Source organism: Hypanus sabinus, chromosome 12, assembly GCF_030144855.1.
Source record: "Hypanus sabinus isolate sHypSab1 chromosome 12, sHypSab1.hap1, whole genome shotgun sequence".
In the NCBI taxonomy this organism is placed as follows: domain Eukaryota; kingdom Metazoa; phylum Chordata; class Chondrichthyes; order Myliobatiformes; family Dasyatidae; genus Hypanus; species Hypanus sabinus.
The window spans coordinates 97,761,996-97,778,509 of record NC_082717.1 but is presented as its reverse complement, the minus strand read 5'-3'; the positions used below and the strand labels follow the sequence as shown (position 1 = coordinate 97,778,509).

Genomic DNA, 16,514 nt, shown 5'->3' with positions numbered 1-16,514 from the left:
TCAGCATTGAATTGGTGTCACATTGACAGCATTGTTGTACCGCTCTACTCTTCCAGTTTCCCTGCGTGTTCATGGTATGTGCAAGAAGTGCATGCATTCATTATCAGATTTTCCCATGGAGGAACTTTCCTCTGCTTCTTGTACACTCTCCTCATGATCTTGTGGGTTTCCTCTGGGTGCTCCACTTTCCTCACACATTCCAAAGGCTAATGGGGTGGTCGGTTAATTGGTCACATGGCTGTAATAAGGTGGCATGGGCTTGTTGGGCTGGAAGCTGTGTGTATCTTTAAATAAAAATAATTATTTATAAATAAATAGAGTTTCATCCTAGCATGAAAGCTGCAGGTATTTTTTCATAAATGATTTTTTCATGTCTTTTTTTCCTTTTTTTCCCCAGACTTCAAATGTTTTGGAGAGAAGATAAACTGACTCAACAATGGGTGTAAAGGGACTCCAGCAGTTTGTGGATCACATCTGCCCAGCTGTGAAAGTATGGGTAGACCTGAAGGAGATGGCAGAGCAGTACAGGTGCTCCCATCCTGGACGTTCTCCTGTTGTGATTGTGGACACCTTGGCATGTCTACGATATTGGTACACGTCAGGGGCATGGGTGCACGGTGGTCAATGGCGTGAGTATTTAGAGAGCCTGAAATCCTTTGTGAGAGCTTTCTCAGCAACCAGCATAGAGCTCGTGTTTGTCTTTGATGGGGTAATAGAAGAGAAGAAAAGGGATGAATGGATTAAACGACGTCTGAGAAATAACAGAGAGATTGCAACCATCTTTCAGTACATAAAAGCAACTGCCTGCCAACCAGGAAGAGATATGTTCTTCATTCCATCTGGACTGGCCACTTTCACTTGCTTTGCCTTAAAATCATTGGGCTTAAACGTCATGGTTTCCCTGAAGGAGGCCGATTATGAGATAGCTAGCTATGCAAGGCTAAATGACGGAATGGCAATTCTGAGCCAGGACACAGATTTCCTCATTTATGACACTGTGCCATACCTCTCTATAAGTAATCTTTCTCTGGAAAAGTTAACTACTGTCATGTACTCTCGTGAAAACCTCTGTCATGCTCTCAGGCTGCAGATGATGGACTTGCCACTTTTGGCCTGTCTTCTTGGTAATGACATTGTGTCTGAGAGCGTGGTGGGGAGACTGAAGAGCCGGTGCCTGGCTGAATACTCGCTGGGTGGCCCAAATGCAAGGCAGAGGAAGGAGATGGTGGCGGCAGTGGCATGTTACATCTCCAGGGTGGACCATTCACATAGCGGCTTGAAAGAGGTGAAAAGAAACCTGCAACTCCACTCAGGTGAAAGTTTGCTAGAAAAGGGAGTGGAATGTTACTTAATGCCTGGGCAGAGCTCACCATGGCTCCCCCTCAACAGAATATCTCCTGCGACTCCCCAGTGTGAGATGCCCTTACACTCAGATCTTAAGATTTTACAGGTGAGTAATTGACTCAAGATCTAAATTTCAGTTTTCTAAGCAATATATGTTTGATGGAAAGAATTAATGGAATCCATGTACGAATCAGTGCATATAAAGATTATGGGGAGAAGGCAGGAGAACGGAGAGTGATAGTACAAGGGGTGATTGATACAAGGAGTCGATTTTAAAAACCCTAGCACATTTATTTTTCACCCTCCCCTAGTGTTGCCACCACGTCCTCGTGGACCTCCTTGGGTGATAAGCCCTGGAGACCAAGGTAGTGGATGACTGAACTAAGGCAGATGTTGTCCATTTTGTCAGACTGCGCTTACTTGCAATTTTCAATTATGTGAAACAGAAATACCATAAAAGTTATTAACTTCAAACTTCCTGCATAATCACTCAAAGAGTTGAACTGCATGTGCATGTAATGAGAGTTGTACAGATAGTCCCCATGTTACAAACATCTGACTGACGGACAACTTGTACTTACGAACCGAGGAAGGAGAATGCTGCCTGCCATTTTAAGTCAGATCGCGACGCCGTCTGCCATTTTAAGTCAGATCGTGACGCCGTCCGCCATTTTAAGTCAGATCGCGACGCCGTCCGCCGTTTTAAGTCGTTGCCGTTGACACTGTGTTGAGTGTTTAACTTTGTATTTGGCTTAAATTTTTCTTAGTAAGATTCACCCTGACCCTGCCCCCCACCCCCCCATTCCACTCGGCTGGTGGCATAGTGAGATCAATGCCAGGTTCGAGAACGGAGGTTACCGAGTTCGATCTAGTGACAGACCGCTCTTGTGCCAGGTTGATGTCGATCCAATGACTCCCGTACTATCCGTGCCAGGTTGATGTCGAGCTCGCAACTCGACCTTGTAAAAAAAAAGCACTGCCACCTCCAGTTTAAATTCCCACATGGAATATTGTGGAGGATCAAATACCCAAACCCAGCACAGCCCCCACTTGTCCCATTTAACCTGTCTGAATGCGGTAGTCCTTAGGAGCCAGCGGAGCTCGGGACGTGCTGCCCGCAGTGTTTCTATTCCATTGACGGGAAGCAGTTGAAAATAAAGTGGAAATAATAAAGCGTTTGATAAGAGGTGAAATGCCATTGGTCATTGGAAAAGCATTAGGCTACAGTCAGTCAACGATCGGAACAATTTTAAAGGATAACGGATAAAGTGAGAATATGTAATGGAGCATGTGAAAGGCCCTGCCCCAATGAAAGCTACAATTATTACTAAGCAACGCAGTGGTTTAATTATTGGAATGCATATGTTTCTTAAGTGTTTTCCGACTTAAAGACGGACTCAGGAACGGAACTGGTACGTAACCTGGGGACTGCCTGTATAACTCATCTCCTACCTTAGGCCAGGAACTTATCAAGTGCTGTAGACCACTTTCTGGAAGTCCAAGACGCCAACTTCTACAAAGAAGGGATCCATATGATCCACGACTGCTGGGGTAAGTGTGTAAATATAGGAGGGGACTATGCTGAAAAATAAATGTGCTAGGTTTTCTGAAATTGACTCCTTCTACCTTAGGCCATGAACTTATCAATCACCCCTCGTAAATCAGTGATGATGGAATGGCAGAGCAGTCTGAATGGCCTAATTCTGCTCCAGTGTCTTGTGGTCTTATCAAAGGTAATAGGGAGCCAATTACATTATTGAAAAAAAACAGCATAATAATAAGCAACACTAACAAAATGCTGGAGGAACTCAGCAGGCCAGGCAGCATCTGTGGAAGCAAGTAAACAGTCGACATTTCAGGCAGACATCTGTCATCAGAGTCTCAGCCCAAAGACAAATAATAAGCAAACCATTCTTGTGATATTGGGGAACTGTAGAAAGTCTGAGCTGAGGAATTTAACTGAGTGTCTTGGTTTATAAAGCTTTGTTACAAAAATGTGTCAAATGAAATTGACAGCTGTTGTAACTAATTGGGAATTTACATTATAAACAAGTCGTTATTTAACACAGTGGGCTTGATATTCACCCTATTGCATTTATGTATGTCCTTATATGAACATAGCATATTCCAAACTGAAGGAAAGTACTTCTGAGATATTATCACTTTATTTTGTAAGAAAGAACACAGCTGCCAATTTGCATGCAGAAGCTGGCACTAATAATATAGTTATGATATTTTAGTAATACTGCTTGAGGGGTAAACATTTCACCCAGGGAGTTGTCTCAGCTTTTTTTTAATACTCAAGCCTTGTGATCTTTTACATCAGCCTGAAGGGGCAGCCAGGGCCCCAGATTAATATTGCATCAAAAAGACGGTATTCTGACAGTGTAGAGCTTATTCCACAATCAATGTAACCCTTCCTACACAATCCATAATCTTCCATTTTTATTACGTCCATGTGTCTAACTAAGAGTCTTTTAACTGTTCGCATTGTACACCTCAAATACTTTCAGACTGATGCAGCCTTTTATTGATTCTGTTATGGATTTACTGAATATGCCTGCATGAAAATGAGCCTCAGTGTTGTATATGGTGACATATGTGTACTTTGATAATAAATTTACTTTGAACTTTATTATATCTTCCTCTACCACCATCCCCGGAAGGGCATTCCAGGCACCCACCATTTCTTGTATAAAAAAACCTATTTTTAATGTCTCGCCTAAACTTTCCTTCACTAATCCTAAACAGATATCCTCTGGCATTGACCATTATTACCCTGGGTAAAAGGCTCTGACTGTCTGCTCTATCTATATTTCATAACTTATACATCTTTATCAAGTAGTCTCTCATTCTCCTTCACTCCAAAGAGGATAGTCCTAACTCGTTCATTCTTTCTTTATAAGATATGTCCTCTAATCCAAGCAGCATTCTGGTAAATCTCCTCTGCACCCTCGCTAAAGCTGTCACATCTTTCCCTATAATGAGGCGACCAGAACTGAACATGGCGACCCAAGTGTAGTCTAAGCGGAGCTTTATAGAGCCACAACATTGCTTCATGGCACTTGAACTCAATCTCCTAACTAATGAAGACCAAAAAATTATAGGCCTTCTTAACCACCCTACCAATTTGTGTAGCAACTTTGTAGAGTCTATGGATGGACTCTAAAATCCCTATTTCTCCACCCTGCCATTAATCTTGTACTCCACCTGAAAGTTTAATCTTCCAAAGTGTACATCTCACTCTTTGTTTTGTAACTACAACAATCTTGTACACTATGCACACCACCACTAATCTTTGTGTCATCTACAAACTTACACCCTTCCACTTCCTCATCCAAGTCATTCATAAAAATCACAAAGCATAGAGATCCCAGAACAGATCATAAGACATGAAGCAGAGGAGCAGAATTAGGCCATTCAGCCCATCAAGTCTACTCCGCCGTTCCATCATGTCTGATCCCACATCCTTTGATGCCCTGACCGATCAGGAAACGATCAACTTCCGTCTTAAATATAGACATGGACTTGGCCTCCACCACAGTCTGTGGCAGAGCAATCCACAAACTTCCTACTCCTGGCTAAAAAAAAACTCCTTGCTTCTATTCTAAAAGGTCACCCCTCAATTTTGAGGCTGAACCCTCTAGTTCTGGATACTCCCACCATAAGAAAGATCCACTCCACATCTACCTTATCTAGTCCTTTCAACATTCAGTACGTTTCAATGAGATCCCCACCCCCCCTAACCCCACGTTCTTCTAAATTCCAGTGAGAACAGTATGTTCCTTGTGGAATACAACTAGTCATGGACTTTAGGCACTACATGCCTCATCCCCTACTACCCTTTGCCTTCTATGGGCAAGCAAATAGCAAATTAGGCCTGTTTCCCTGTGTGCCATGCCTCCTGACTTTCAGAATGAGTCTGCCATGGGGAAATCTTGTCAAGCAGCTAATTGAAATTCATATACACCACATCCACCACTCCACCTTCAGCAATCTGATTTGTCACCTCAGCAAAAAATTCAGTCAGACTGATTGAGACGCAGTCTGCCTCTTACAAAGCAGATTATCCCTAATCAGACTAATGCTTGTAAGTCCTTTATATTAGTTTGCCTACCACTGATTTATAATTCCCAGGATTATCCATATTAACTTTCTTGAACAGTGATACAGCATTTCCCATCCTTGAACCTTTTGGCACAATCTCTGTGGTCAGGGAGGATGCAGAAATCATTGTCACCACCCCAGCAATCTCTTACCTTGGTTCCAATGGTAACTAGTCCAGCCCCTGGGGATTCTATTGGTACAGTCTTCCATTGATTCTTTTATGGTTATTATTCTTCAATTTATTGAATATACCCACAAGAAAATTAATTTCATGGTTGTATATAGTGACATATATGTACTTTGATAATAGATTAACTTTGAACTTTAATGTTTTTCGAAAGCTACAACTCTGCCTCCTTAACTTTGACATGCTGCAACACATTGGCATATTCTACACTGACCTCACATTCATCAATGTCCCTCTTAATGGTGAATACTGAAGCAAAGTATTCATTAAGGGTCTTCTTTATCTTCTCCAACCCCAGACATGATTCACTCTTTATCTGTGAACCTTTACTCTTATTCATCCTCCTTCTATTCCTCACATATGTGTAGAATTTATTGGAGTTTTCCTTAAGCCTACTCACCAAGGCTTTCTACTGTCCTCTTCTGAGCTCTTTCTTAAGCTTATTCTTAGCTACCTTATAACTCTTAAGAGCCATGACTGGTTTTTGCTTCCTGTATCTTAAGTGTGCTACCTGATCGGTGGATAGAGAGGAATGCTGAATTAGGTTCACCATCAGATCAGTCACAGTCTTATTAAATGGCAGGCCAGGCTTGAGACATTAAGTGACCAGCAGCTGCTCCAATTCCTAAAGGCACGTAAGAGAAAGGGTCGAGCCAATTAGATATAAAGGTGATCAATGCATAGAGAAAGAGGTGGAGTGGCAGCAGTCTGCTACCAAAATCTCAAAAGATTACGGTAGCAGAGGTAATGCATGTTATGAACATTGATAAAGTCAAAGTTGACTTTATTGTCATTTGCATAAGATCATACCACACGAAGCAGAATTAGGCCATTCAGCCCATTGAGTCTGTTCCGCCATTCCATCATGGCTGATTTATTATCCCTCTCAAACTGATTCTCCTGCCTTCTCCCCTTAAATTTGATGCGCTGATTAATCAACAACCTGTTAACCTCTGCCTTAAACATAACCAAAGATTTGGCCGCCTGCACAGCCGTCTGGCAATGAATTTCACAGATACACCACCTTATGGCTAAAGAAATTTTTCCTTGTCTCTATTATAAATGGATGCCCTTCTATTTTGAGACTATGCCCTCTGGTCCTAGACTCCCCCACTATAGGAAACATCCTCTCCACATTTGCTCTATTTAGGCCTTTCAATAAGATCCCCCCTCATTCTTCTAAACTCCAGCGAGTACAGGACGAGAGCCATCAAACCCTTCTCATATGTTAACCCTTTATTTATAGGGTTCATTATCGTGACCCTCCTCTGGATCCTCTCCAATGCCAGCACATTTTTTCTTAGATAAGGGGCCCAGATCTATTCACAATTCTCTAAGTGGGGGGCTGACCAAAGCCTTATAAAACTTCAACATTACATTCTTGTTTTTATATTTTCGTCCTTTCAAAATGAATGCTAACATTGCAGTTGCCTTCCATACTACTTACTTAATTTGCAAGTTAACATCTTGGGAGCCCTGCATGAGGTCCCCAAGTCCCTTTGCACCTCTGCAATGAAAAACTGACTTGCAGCAGCATCACAGGCACAGAGCATCAAATAGCAGCATTCACACAAAGCGCATTAAGCATTAATTAGACACAACTCTTACAAGAATCAAAACAAAATCCATTTTAGTGCAGAACAATCAAAGTGTTCATAATGTTGCTAAGCTGTTGTGATGAGAGTTTTTCCAATTGGTTCAAGAACAAAATGGTTGAAGGGAAGTAGCTGTTCTTGAACCTGGTGGTGTGGGACTTCAGACTTCTGTACCTCCTGCCTGATGGTAGCTGCAAGAAGATGTTGCCTTCTTGAGGCCACATCCTTGATAAAGAGGACCTGCTAAAAGGGCTGGTTATGTTTAGAACATAGAACAATAGGCCCTTCTTTCTTACTTACTGTCTCTTATGCTGCTGGTGTTTGAGACAGAAATGAGGGTCCTCCATCTCTGTCTATCCATACCGTTGCACACCGATAAAGGAAGAGTTCTTCATTGCTGTTTCCATAACAATTTTGTTTAACCAGTCAGGGTTGTTAGCCCTGAACTGAACACCTGAACCTGGAGGACCGGTGGACCACTGTTAGTCTGGCCTCTGCTCTTTTACCTGTTTGCCATGGGTAACCCTACCAAGAGCCAATGCATAAACCAAGCCCTGACTCCAGCTAACATAGCTGTCTGGGTCACTGAGGCATGCAAGCCCACTAAACCCTATGACAAGGTTGTGGTCCCCTTGGAGAAACAGTCCTTTCAGCCCACAATATTATACCAGATTATGAAGTTTAATTACGCTAATCCATTCTGCTTGCATGTGGTCCATATTCTTCCATTCTCTGCATTTTGACGTGCCTTTCTAACAGCCTCTTAAACACCTCTACTAAATCTGCCCTAGCGGATTTGCCTAGCACTGTCCTTAGCAGTGCATTGCAGCTACTGACCACTTTCTATGTTTAAAAAAAATCCTTCAAATCTCTTGAAAGAGACTTGCCCCCTCTCACCTTAAATGCATGCCTTCTGATATTAGATATTTGACCCTGGGGAGAAAGATATCAATAAGTTTCAATAGGTACATTTAATGTTAGAGAAATTATACAATATACATCCTGAAATTCTTTTTCTTCACAAACATTCAGGAAAACAGAGGAGTGTCCCAAAGAATGAATGACAGTTAAATGTTAGAACCCAAAAGCACCTCCCCAGCTCCCCCCTCCCACGCACAAGCAGCAGCAAAGTGACAGCCCCCTCCCCCACTGGCAAAAAAGCATCAGCGTCCCCCACCAAGCACTCAAGCATGCAGCAAAGCATCAATAAAGACACGAACTTGCAGTACCCCAAAGACTATTTGTTCACCAGGTATTCGACATACCACAGGCTCTCTCTCCCTAATAAGGGAAAAAGAGATGTCTCCTTTCACAGTGAGGGGGGACACATAACAAAGCAACTCACTGATTCATGGTGTTAATGGTCTGTTGTGTCGCTTTTTACAAGCTTTCTGCCCAAAGATCTCAGGTCTCTGGGCACACAACCAGCAGCCAGCTCACTGTTTTTGATCTTCCATTTACTCCTACAGTATATCAGGCCTCAAATCTGCCTGCCTCCAGAGGCACAAGAATCTGGCACCCTGAAGGCACGCTAGTCTTTCAGTTTGCGTCCTTGGTATATCGAAAAGTGGCTGGTTGTGAGGCCCTGAGAGCGGGTCCCATTCCCTCAAAGAACAAGAATGTAGTTCCAGGTCAGGGTCTTCAAAAGAACCCTGAAAAGGAAGAAAAAAAGAGATATTAAAGGTAGAAATAGAGCTGTACTCTATCTGTGCCTCTTACAATTTTATAACCATCTGCCTTTGCTGCTGCAGAGAAAACAACCCCAGTTTGACCAACTGCTCCTTCAGTACGTGGACTCTGTTCCAGGTAACATCCTGGTAAACCGCTTCTGCACCCATCGTGGAGCAAAGCATCCACGTCCAAAGTCCAGTGGGAAAACCACCACATTGTACTTACAATGGGGCAATCAGATTTGAATACAATATTCCAAATATGACCGAATCAGCTGAAACTTAACTTCCCAACTCTTGAGATCAGTGCCTTGACTAATAAAGGCAAACATGTCATATGCCAATTTTACCACCTTTTCAAAATGTACAAATGTAATGTACAGGTATAAGGCAAGCGGGTCACTGGGTCTGAATGGATGTCTCCATGATTGCCAGTGGAAGGGGTTTCAAGGGGGAAGATGGGCTTACCATAGTCCTCGAAATTTACCAAGTGCATGTAATTAAATATCTTATTTGTTCAAAATAAGGTTTAAGGATGTGCCAGCTAACTGCAGGTTGGTTATTTTAATCCTAGGTTGTTAGGAAATTTTTAGAAACTGTAATTATGGGAAATATTGATAGGGATTTGGGGAAGCTTGAATCGATGAAGGAGAATTGACGTGGGGTTGTTATAAGCATTTCATGTTTGAATAACCTGATTGAATTCTCTTAATGAGGTGGATTGATTTGGTTTACTATTGTCACATTTATCAAGATACAATGAAAATCCTGTCTTCCATACTGTTCATACAGACCAAATCATTAACAGTGCATTGAGCTAGAATAAGGTTGGAGAATATTGGAGAACAATGAAGAATAAAGAGTAAAAGTTACCAAAAAAAAGTGAAGAGCAGGTAAACAATAAAGTGCAAGATCATAACAAGGTAAAGTGTGAGGCCAAGAGTGCGTTGCATTCAGAGCGATTCAGGAATAGCTTCTTCCCTTCTGCTATCCAATTTCTAAATGGACATTAAGCCCATGAACACTAACTCGCTCTTTCATTATTATTTTTGTTTTTGCACTACTATTTTTAATTTAACAATGTAATGCACACATACTTTGCACATGCGCGCACACACACACTTATTTATATTATCGTATATTGTATTGTACTGATGCCGCTAAGTTAACAAATTTCATGACATATGCTGGTGATATTAAATCTGATTCTGATTTTATCATATAAGAAGCCTGCTGAAGAGTCTGATAACAGTGGGACAGAAGCTGTCCTTGAGTCTGAATTTTGCACCCTCTGCCCAGTTGGAGAGAGGAGAAGAGAGAATGTCTGGGGTGGGTGGGGTCTTTGATTATGCTGGCTGCTTTAATGAGGCAGCAAGAAATATAGACAGAGTCCTTAGTGGGGAGGCTGGTTCCTGTGATGCATTGAATGGTGTCCACAGCTCTGCGGTTTCTTGCCATCATTCTAGAGCTGTTGCCAGAGCAGGTGATGGAGATGGGTGATGAATAGAAAGCAGTTAGTTAAAGTCTAGTTTATTGTGCAATGAGACACCTAGGCAACATCACAGGGCATATAGCTTCACTTAAGCGACATTCATGAACACATTAAACATTAATTATTTACAGTTTTACAAGAAAGAATAGAATTAGAATTCTTTAAAGTCCATGTTTTATTTTGATTTAAAAGGTCACCAGCAACTTAACTGAATCTAAAAAACAATACATTTGAAGTTTGGCGTATGATTGAGAGTGTTGCTCCTACTGGGACCTTTGCTTTCTTTGTTATTTTTATTGGAATAAGCAGGCTTCTGCAGGGTAAAAATTTCCAAATTTGCAGATGGAAATGTTGGAAATAATCGACAGGGTAGTATAGATTACAAGAAGATACACTTAGTTGAATGAATGGGCAGATTAAGAAGCACTGTCGATGTTTCAGGCCGAGACCCTTTGTCAGGGTCTTGGCCCAAAACGTCGACAGTGCTTCTTCCTATAGATGCTGCCTGGCCTACTGCGTTCCACCAGCATTTTGTGTGTGTTACTCTTTTGCACACCACTGTTGTAACTCATGGTTATTTGAGTTACTGTCACCTTCTTGTCAGCTTGAAATCTGTCTAGCCATTCTCCTTTGACCTCTCTCATTAACAAGGCATTTTCGCCCACAGAAATGCCACTCACTGGAAGATTTTTGTTTATCACACCATTCTCTAGAGACTGTTGTGTGTGAAAATCCCAGATCAGTAGTTTGTAAGATAATCAAACCACTCCCTCTGGCACCAACAATCATTCCACAGTCGAAGTCAGTTAGACTACATTTTCCATATTCTGATATTTAGAGTGAGCACCAATTGAACTGCTTGACCATGTCTGCATGTTTTTATACATTGAATTGATGGCACATGATTGAATGAATAGATATTTGCGTTAACGAGCAGTTGGACCTAATAATGTGGCCACTGACTGTATGAAGCAGTATATGTTCTCAAAACGTATAAGGGATAATGTAGGCATAATGATATGTTTCTAAAGTGTGTGCAGAAGCATGCCTTCTATGGTATTACAATTCTAAAGACTCATTACATTTTTGGGATCCATCAAGAATGAGGTCTATGCATGTAATTAACAAATTATGATTAAAAAATTGTTAATTTGAGGGTTGCAGGGTAATGTCCTTTTAACACATTGAAGACACATGTCTATATAGTGGGGCAATGTATATGAAGTAGGGAATATTTAATGTTACCCCCCCCCATGCAAGAAGATGATTCTGTCCCTGAAATATCCTCCTTCAATTTAATTGGTAATTTTAATCATATGACAATTACAGCACAGAAACAGGCCATCTCGTCCGGCCCTTCTAGTCCGTGCTGAACGCTTACTCTCACTTAGTCCCACTGACCTGCAGTCAGCGCAAAACCCTCCATTCATTTCCTGTCCATATACCTATCCAATTTTTATTTAAATGACAATATCGTACCTGCTTCTACAACTTCTACTGGAAGCTCATTCCACACAGCTACCACTCTCTGAGTAAAGAAGTTCCCCATCGTGTGACCCCTAAACTTTTGCCCCTTAACTCTCAACTCATGTCCTCTTGTTTGAATCTCCCCCCCCTCTCAATGGAAAAAGCCTATACACGTCAACTCTATCTAACCCCCTCCTAATTTTAAATACCTCTATCAAGTCCCCCCTCAACCTTCTATGCTCCAAAGAATAAACACCTTTCTCTGTAACTTAGGTGCTGAAACCCAGGTAACATTCTAGTAAATCTCCTCTGTACTCTCTCTATTTTGTTGACATCTACATTCCTACCAAAATGTAGCACCTCACTCTTATCAGCATTAAACTCCCTCTGCGATCTTTCAGCCCACTCTTCTAACTGGCCTAAATCTCTCCGTAAACTTTGAAAACCTACTTCATTATCCACAACACCACCTATCGTAGTATCATCTGCATACTTACTAATCCAATTTACCACCCTATCATCCAGATCATTAATGTATATGACAAACAATGTTGGACCCAGTACAGATCCCTGAGGCACACCACTAGTCACCGGCCTCCAACCTGACAAATAGTTATCCACCACTACTCTCTGGCATCTCCCATCCAGCCACTGTTGAATCCATTTTACTACTTCAATATTAATACCTAATGATTGAACCTTCTTAATTAACCTTCCATGTGGAACCTTGTCAAAGGCCTTACTGAAGTCCATATAGACAACATCCACTACTTTACCCTCGACAACTTTCCTAGTAACCTCTTCAAAACATTCAATAAGATTTGTCAAACATGACCTTCTACGCACAAATCCATGTTGACTGTTCCTAATCAGACCCTGTCTGTCCAGATAATTATATATACCATCTCTAAGAATACTTTCCATCAATTTACCCACCACTGACGTCAAACTTACAGGCTGATAATTGCAAACACAAGGAAATCTGCAGATGCTGGAAATTCAAACAACACACACAAAATGCTGGTGAAACACAGCAAGTCTGGCAGCATCTATAGGGAGAAGCGCTGTCGACGTTTTGGGCTGAGACCCTTCATCAGGACATCCTGATGAAGGGTCTCGGCCCGAAACGTCGACAGCGCTTCTCCCTATAGATGCTGCCTGGCCTGCTGTGTTCCACCAGTATTTTTTGTGTGTAGGCTGATAATTGCTAGGTTTACTCTTAGAACCCTTTTTAAACAATGGAACCACATGAGCAATACGCCAATCCCTCCGGCACCATCCCTGTTTCTAATGACATTTGAAATATTTCTGTCAGAGCCCCTGCTATTTCTACACTAACTTCCCTCAAGGTCCTAGGGAATAACCTTTCAGGACCTGGAGACTTATCCACTTTTATATTCTTTAGAAGTGCCATTGCTTCCTCTTCTTTAATCATCATAGTTTCCATAACTGCCTACTTGTTTCCCTTACCTTACACAATTCAGTATCCTTCTCCTTAGTAAATACCGAAGAAAAGAAATTGTTCAAAATCTCCCCCATCTCTTTTGGCTCCAGACATGGCTGTCCACTCTGATTCTGTAAGGGACCAATTTTATCCCTCACTATCCTTTTGCTATTGATATAACTGTAGAAACCCTTTGGATTTATTTTTACCCTACTTGCCAAAGCAACCTCATATCTTTTAGCTTTTCTAATTTCTTTCTTAAGGTTCTTTTTACATCCTTTATATTCCTTGAGCACCTCATTTACTCCATGCTGCCTATATTTATTGTAGATATCTCTCTTTTTCGGAACCAAGTTTCCAATATCCCTTGAAAACCATGGCTCTCTCAAACTTTTATCCTTTCCTTTCAACCTAACAGGAACATAAAGATTCTGTACCCTCAAAATTTCTCCTTTAAATGACTGCCTTTTCTCTATTACATCCTTCCCATACAACAAATTGTCCCACTCCATTCCTTCTAAATCCTTTCGCATCTCCTCAAAGTTAGCCTTTCTCCAATCAAAAATCTCAACCCTGTGTCCAGACCTATCCTTCTCCATAATTAAATTGAAACTAATGGCATTGTGCTCACTGGACCCGAAGTGCTCCCTAACACATTCCTCCGTCACCTGACCTATCTCATTCCCCAACAGGAGATCTACCACTGCTCCTTCTCTAGTCGGTACCTCTATGTATTGCTGCAAAAAACTATCCTGCACATTTTTTACAAACTCCAAACCATCCAGCCCTTTTACAGAATGGGCTTCCCAGTCTATGTGTGGAAAATTAAAACCTCCCACAATCACAACCTTGTGCTTACTACAAATATCTGCTATCTCCTTACAAATTTGCTCCTCCAATTCTTGCTCCCCATTAGGTGGTCGATAATACACCCCTATAAGTGTTACTGCACCTTTCCCATTCCTCAATTCCACCCAAATAGGCTCCCTAGACGAGCCCTCAAATCTATCCTGCCAAAGCACCGCTGTAATATTTTCTCTGACAAGCAATGCAACACCTCCCCCTCTTGCCCCTCCAGTTCTATCACACCTGAAGCAACGGAATCCAGGAATATTTAGTTGCGAATCACACCCCTCCTGCAACCATGTTTCACTAATAGCTTCAACATGATAATTCCAGTTATCAATCCATGCTCTGAGCTCATCCACCTTTCTTACAATGCTCTTAGCATTAAAATAAATGCATTTAAGAAATTCTCCACCTTTTACTCTCTGCTTATCCCTAAAGGTGCAAACAGCTTTACAATCTTGTTTTCCTTCCTTCTCCCCTACATCTTTGGTCTGAGCACTCCTCTTCTCTATCACCTGCCTATCCTCTCTCACATGCTGTCTATAAGCTTACTCTATTTGTGAACTAACCTCCTCTCTCCTAGTCACTTCAATTTGATTCCCACCCCCCAACCATTTTAGTTTAAAGTCTCCGCAGTAGCCTTAGCACATCTGCCCACCAGGATATTGGCCCCCCTAGGATTCAAGTGTAACCCGTCCTTTTTGTACAGGTCACACCTGCCCCAAAAGAGGTCCCAATGATCCAGAAACTTGAATCCCTGCCCCTTGCTCCAATCCCTCAGCCACGCATTTATCCTCCACCTCATTCCACTCCTATTTCACTGTCAGGCGGCACAGGCAGTAATCCTGAGATTACTACCTTTGCGGACCTTCTTCTCAACTCCCTTCCTGACTCCCTATATTCTCCTTTCAGGACCAATTCCCTTTTCCTACCTATGTCATTGGTACCTATATGTACCACGACCTCTGGCTCCTCACCCTCCCACTTCAGGATATCTTGGACGCAATCAGAAACATCCCAGACCCTGACACCAGAGAGGCAAAATACCATCCGGGTCTCCTGACTGCGTGCACAGAATCGTCTATCTGACCCCCCAACTATCCAGTCCCCTATTACTACTGCCTTCCTCTTCCTTTCCCTACCCTTCTGAGCCACAGGGTTGGACTCTGTGCTGGAGGCACAGTCACTGTTGCTTCCCCCAGGTAGGCTGTCCCCCCCCCCCCCCCCAACAATACTCAAACAGGAGTACTTATTGTCAAGGGGTACAGCCACTGGGGTACTCTTTAGTACCTGACTCTTCCCCTTCCCTCTTTTAACCGTGATCCACTTGTCTGTCTCCCGTGGCCCTGGTGTGACCAGCTGCCTGTAACTCCTCTCTATCAACTCCTCACTCTCCCTGACCAGACGAAGGTCATCGAGCTGCAGCTCCAGTTCCCTAACACGGTCCCTAAGGAGCTGCAGCTCGGCGCACCTGGCGCAGATATGGACGTCCAGGAGGCTAGGAAACTTCAGGACCTCCCACATCTGACACCGAGAACAACAAGCTGCCCTCACACTTATAGTTCCCCCTTTCCTCAAGTAACAGGAAAAATTGAAAACTAAATCTACCTTGCCTCGCCCGTTTCTGCCAAAGCCTGTTGAGCCAAAGCTTTTAAGCCTTCACTCTGCTCCCAGCTCACTCTGCAAATGACACTGCCCGCTGTATAAGGCGGTATTCCTTTTAAATCTTCCACGCTTCACTGCCCGATATCACACGCCTGCGCAGTCCCTCCGCTCTTAACCCCGATGAGAAGAAAAGATCAAAATGACTTCTGCCGCACTCCCGTTCTGATTCTCAGACTTACTCCTCCAAAGTAAACCTGAATCAGGATTCCTGTCCTTTTAAATCTTCTGCGCTTCACTGCCCGACGTCACACACCTGCGAAGTCCCTCCTCTCTTAACCCCGATGAGAAGAAAAGATCAAAATGACTTCTGCCGTACTCCCGTTCTGATTCTCAGACTTACTCCTTCAAACTGACAAAATTTTGACAAAACCACGTGTCCATTTTTAAATTGGTGCCACAACAACCTCTTACTCGATGTCAGCAAAACCAAAGAGGTGATTATTGACTTCAGGAGGAGGAAACCAGAGGTCCGTGAGCCAGTCCTCATCGGCTGATCATAGGTGGAGAGGGTCAGCAAGTCATTGTTATCACTTTCAGAGGACATGTCCCGGGCCCAGCACAAGTACAGTTAGAAAGAAAGCAAGGCAGCTGCAAAGGTTTGACGTGATATCTGACAAACTTCTATAGATGTATGGTGGAGAGTAAATTAACTGGTTGTGTCATGTTATGGAAACACCAATGCCCTTAAATGTTT

At 42.5% G+C, this 16,514-nt stretch overlaps 1 protein-coding gene across 10 annotated transcripts in view; it reads left to right on the top strand.

The window, feature by feature from the left end:
• The window catches only part of fam120b (family with sequence similarity 120 member B), a 199,709-nt gene that overhangs the window by 69,523 nt on the left and 113,672 nt on the right, over positions 1–16,514 (top strand). For all 10 annotated transcript variants that reach the window (XR_009515199.1, XR_009515201.1, XR_009515200.1 and 7 more), the window contains one exon: positions 398–1,450. Coding sequence is in view for 7 of the 10 variants with exons in the window: in XM_059986517.1 (XP_059842500.1) it covers positions 437–1,450 (1,014 nt within the window). In the remaining 3 variants the exon portion in view is untranslated. Of the gene's footprint in view, positions 1–397; positions 1,451–16,514 lie in introns of those variants that run through there.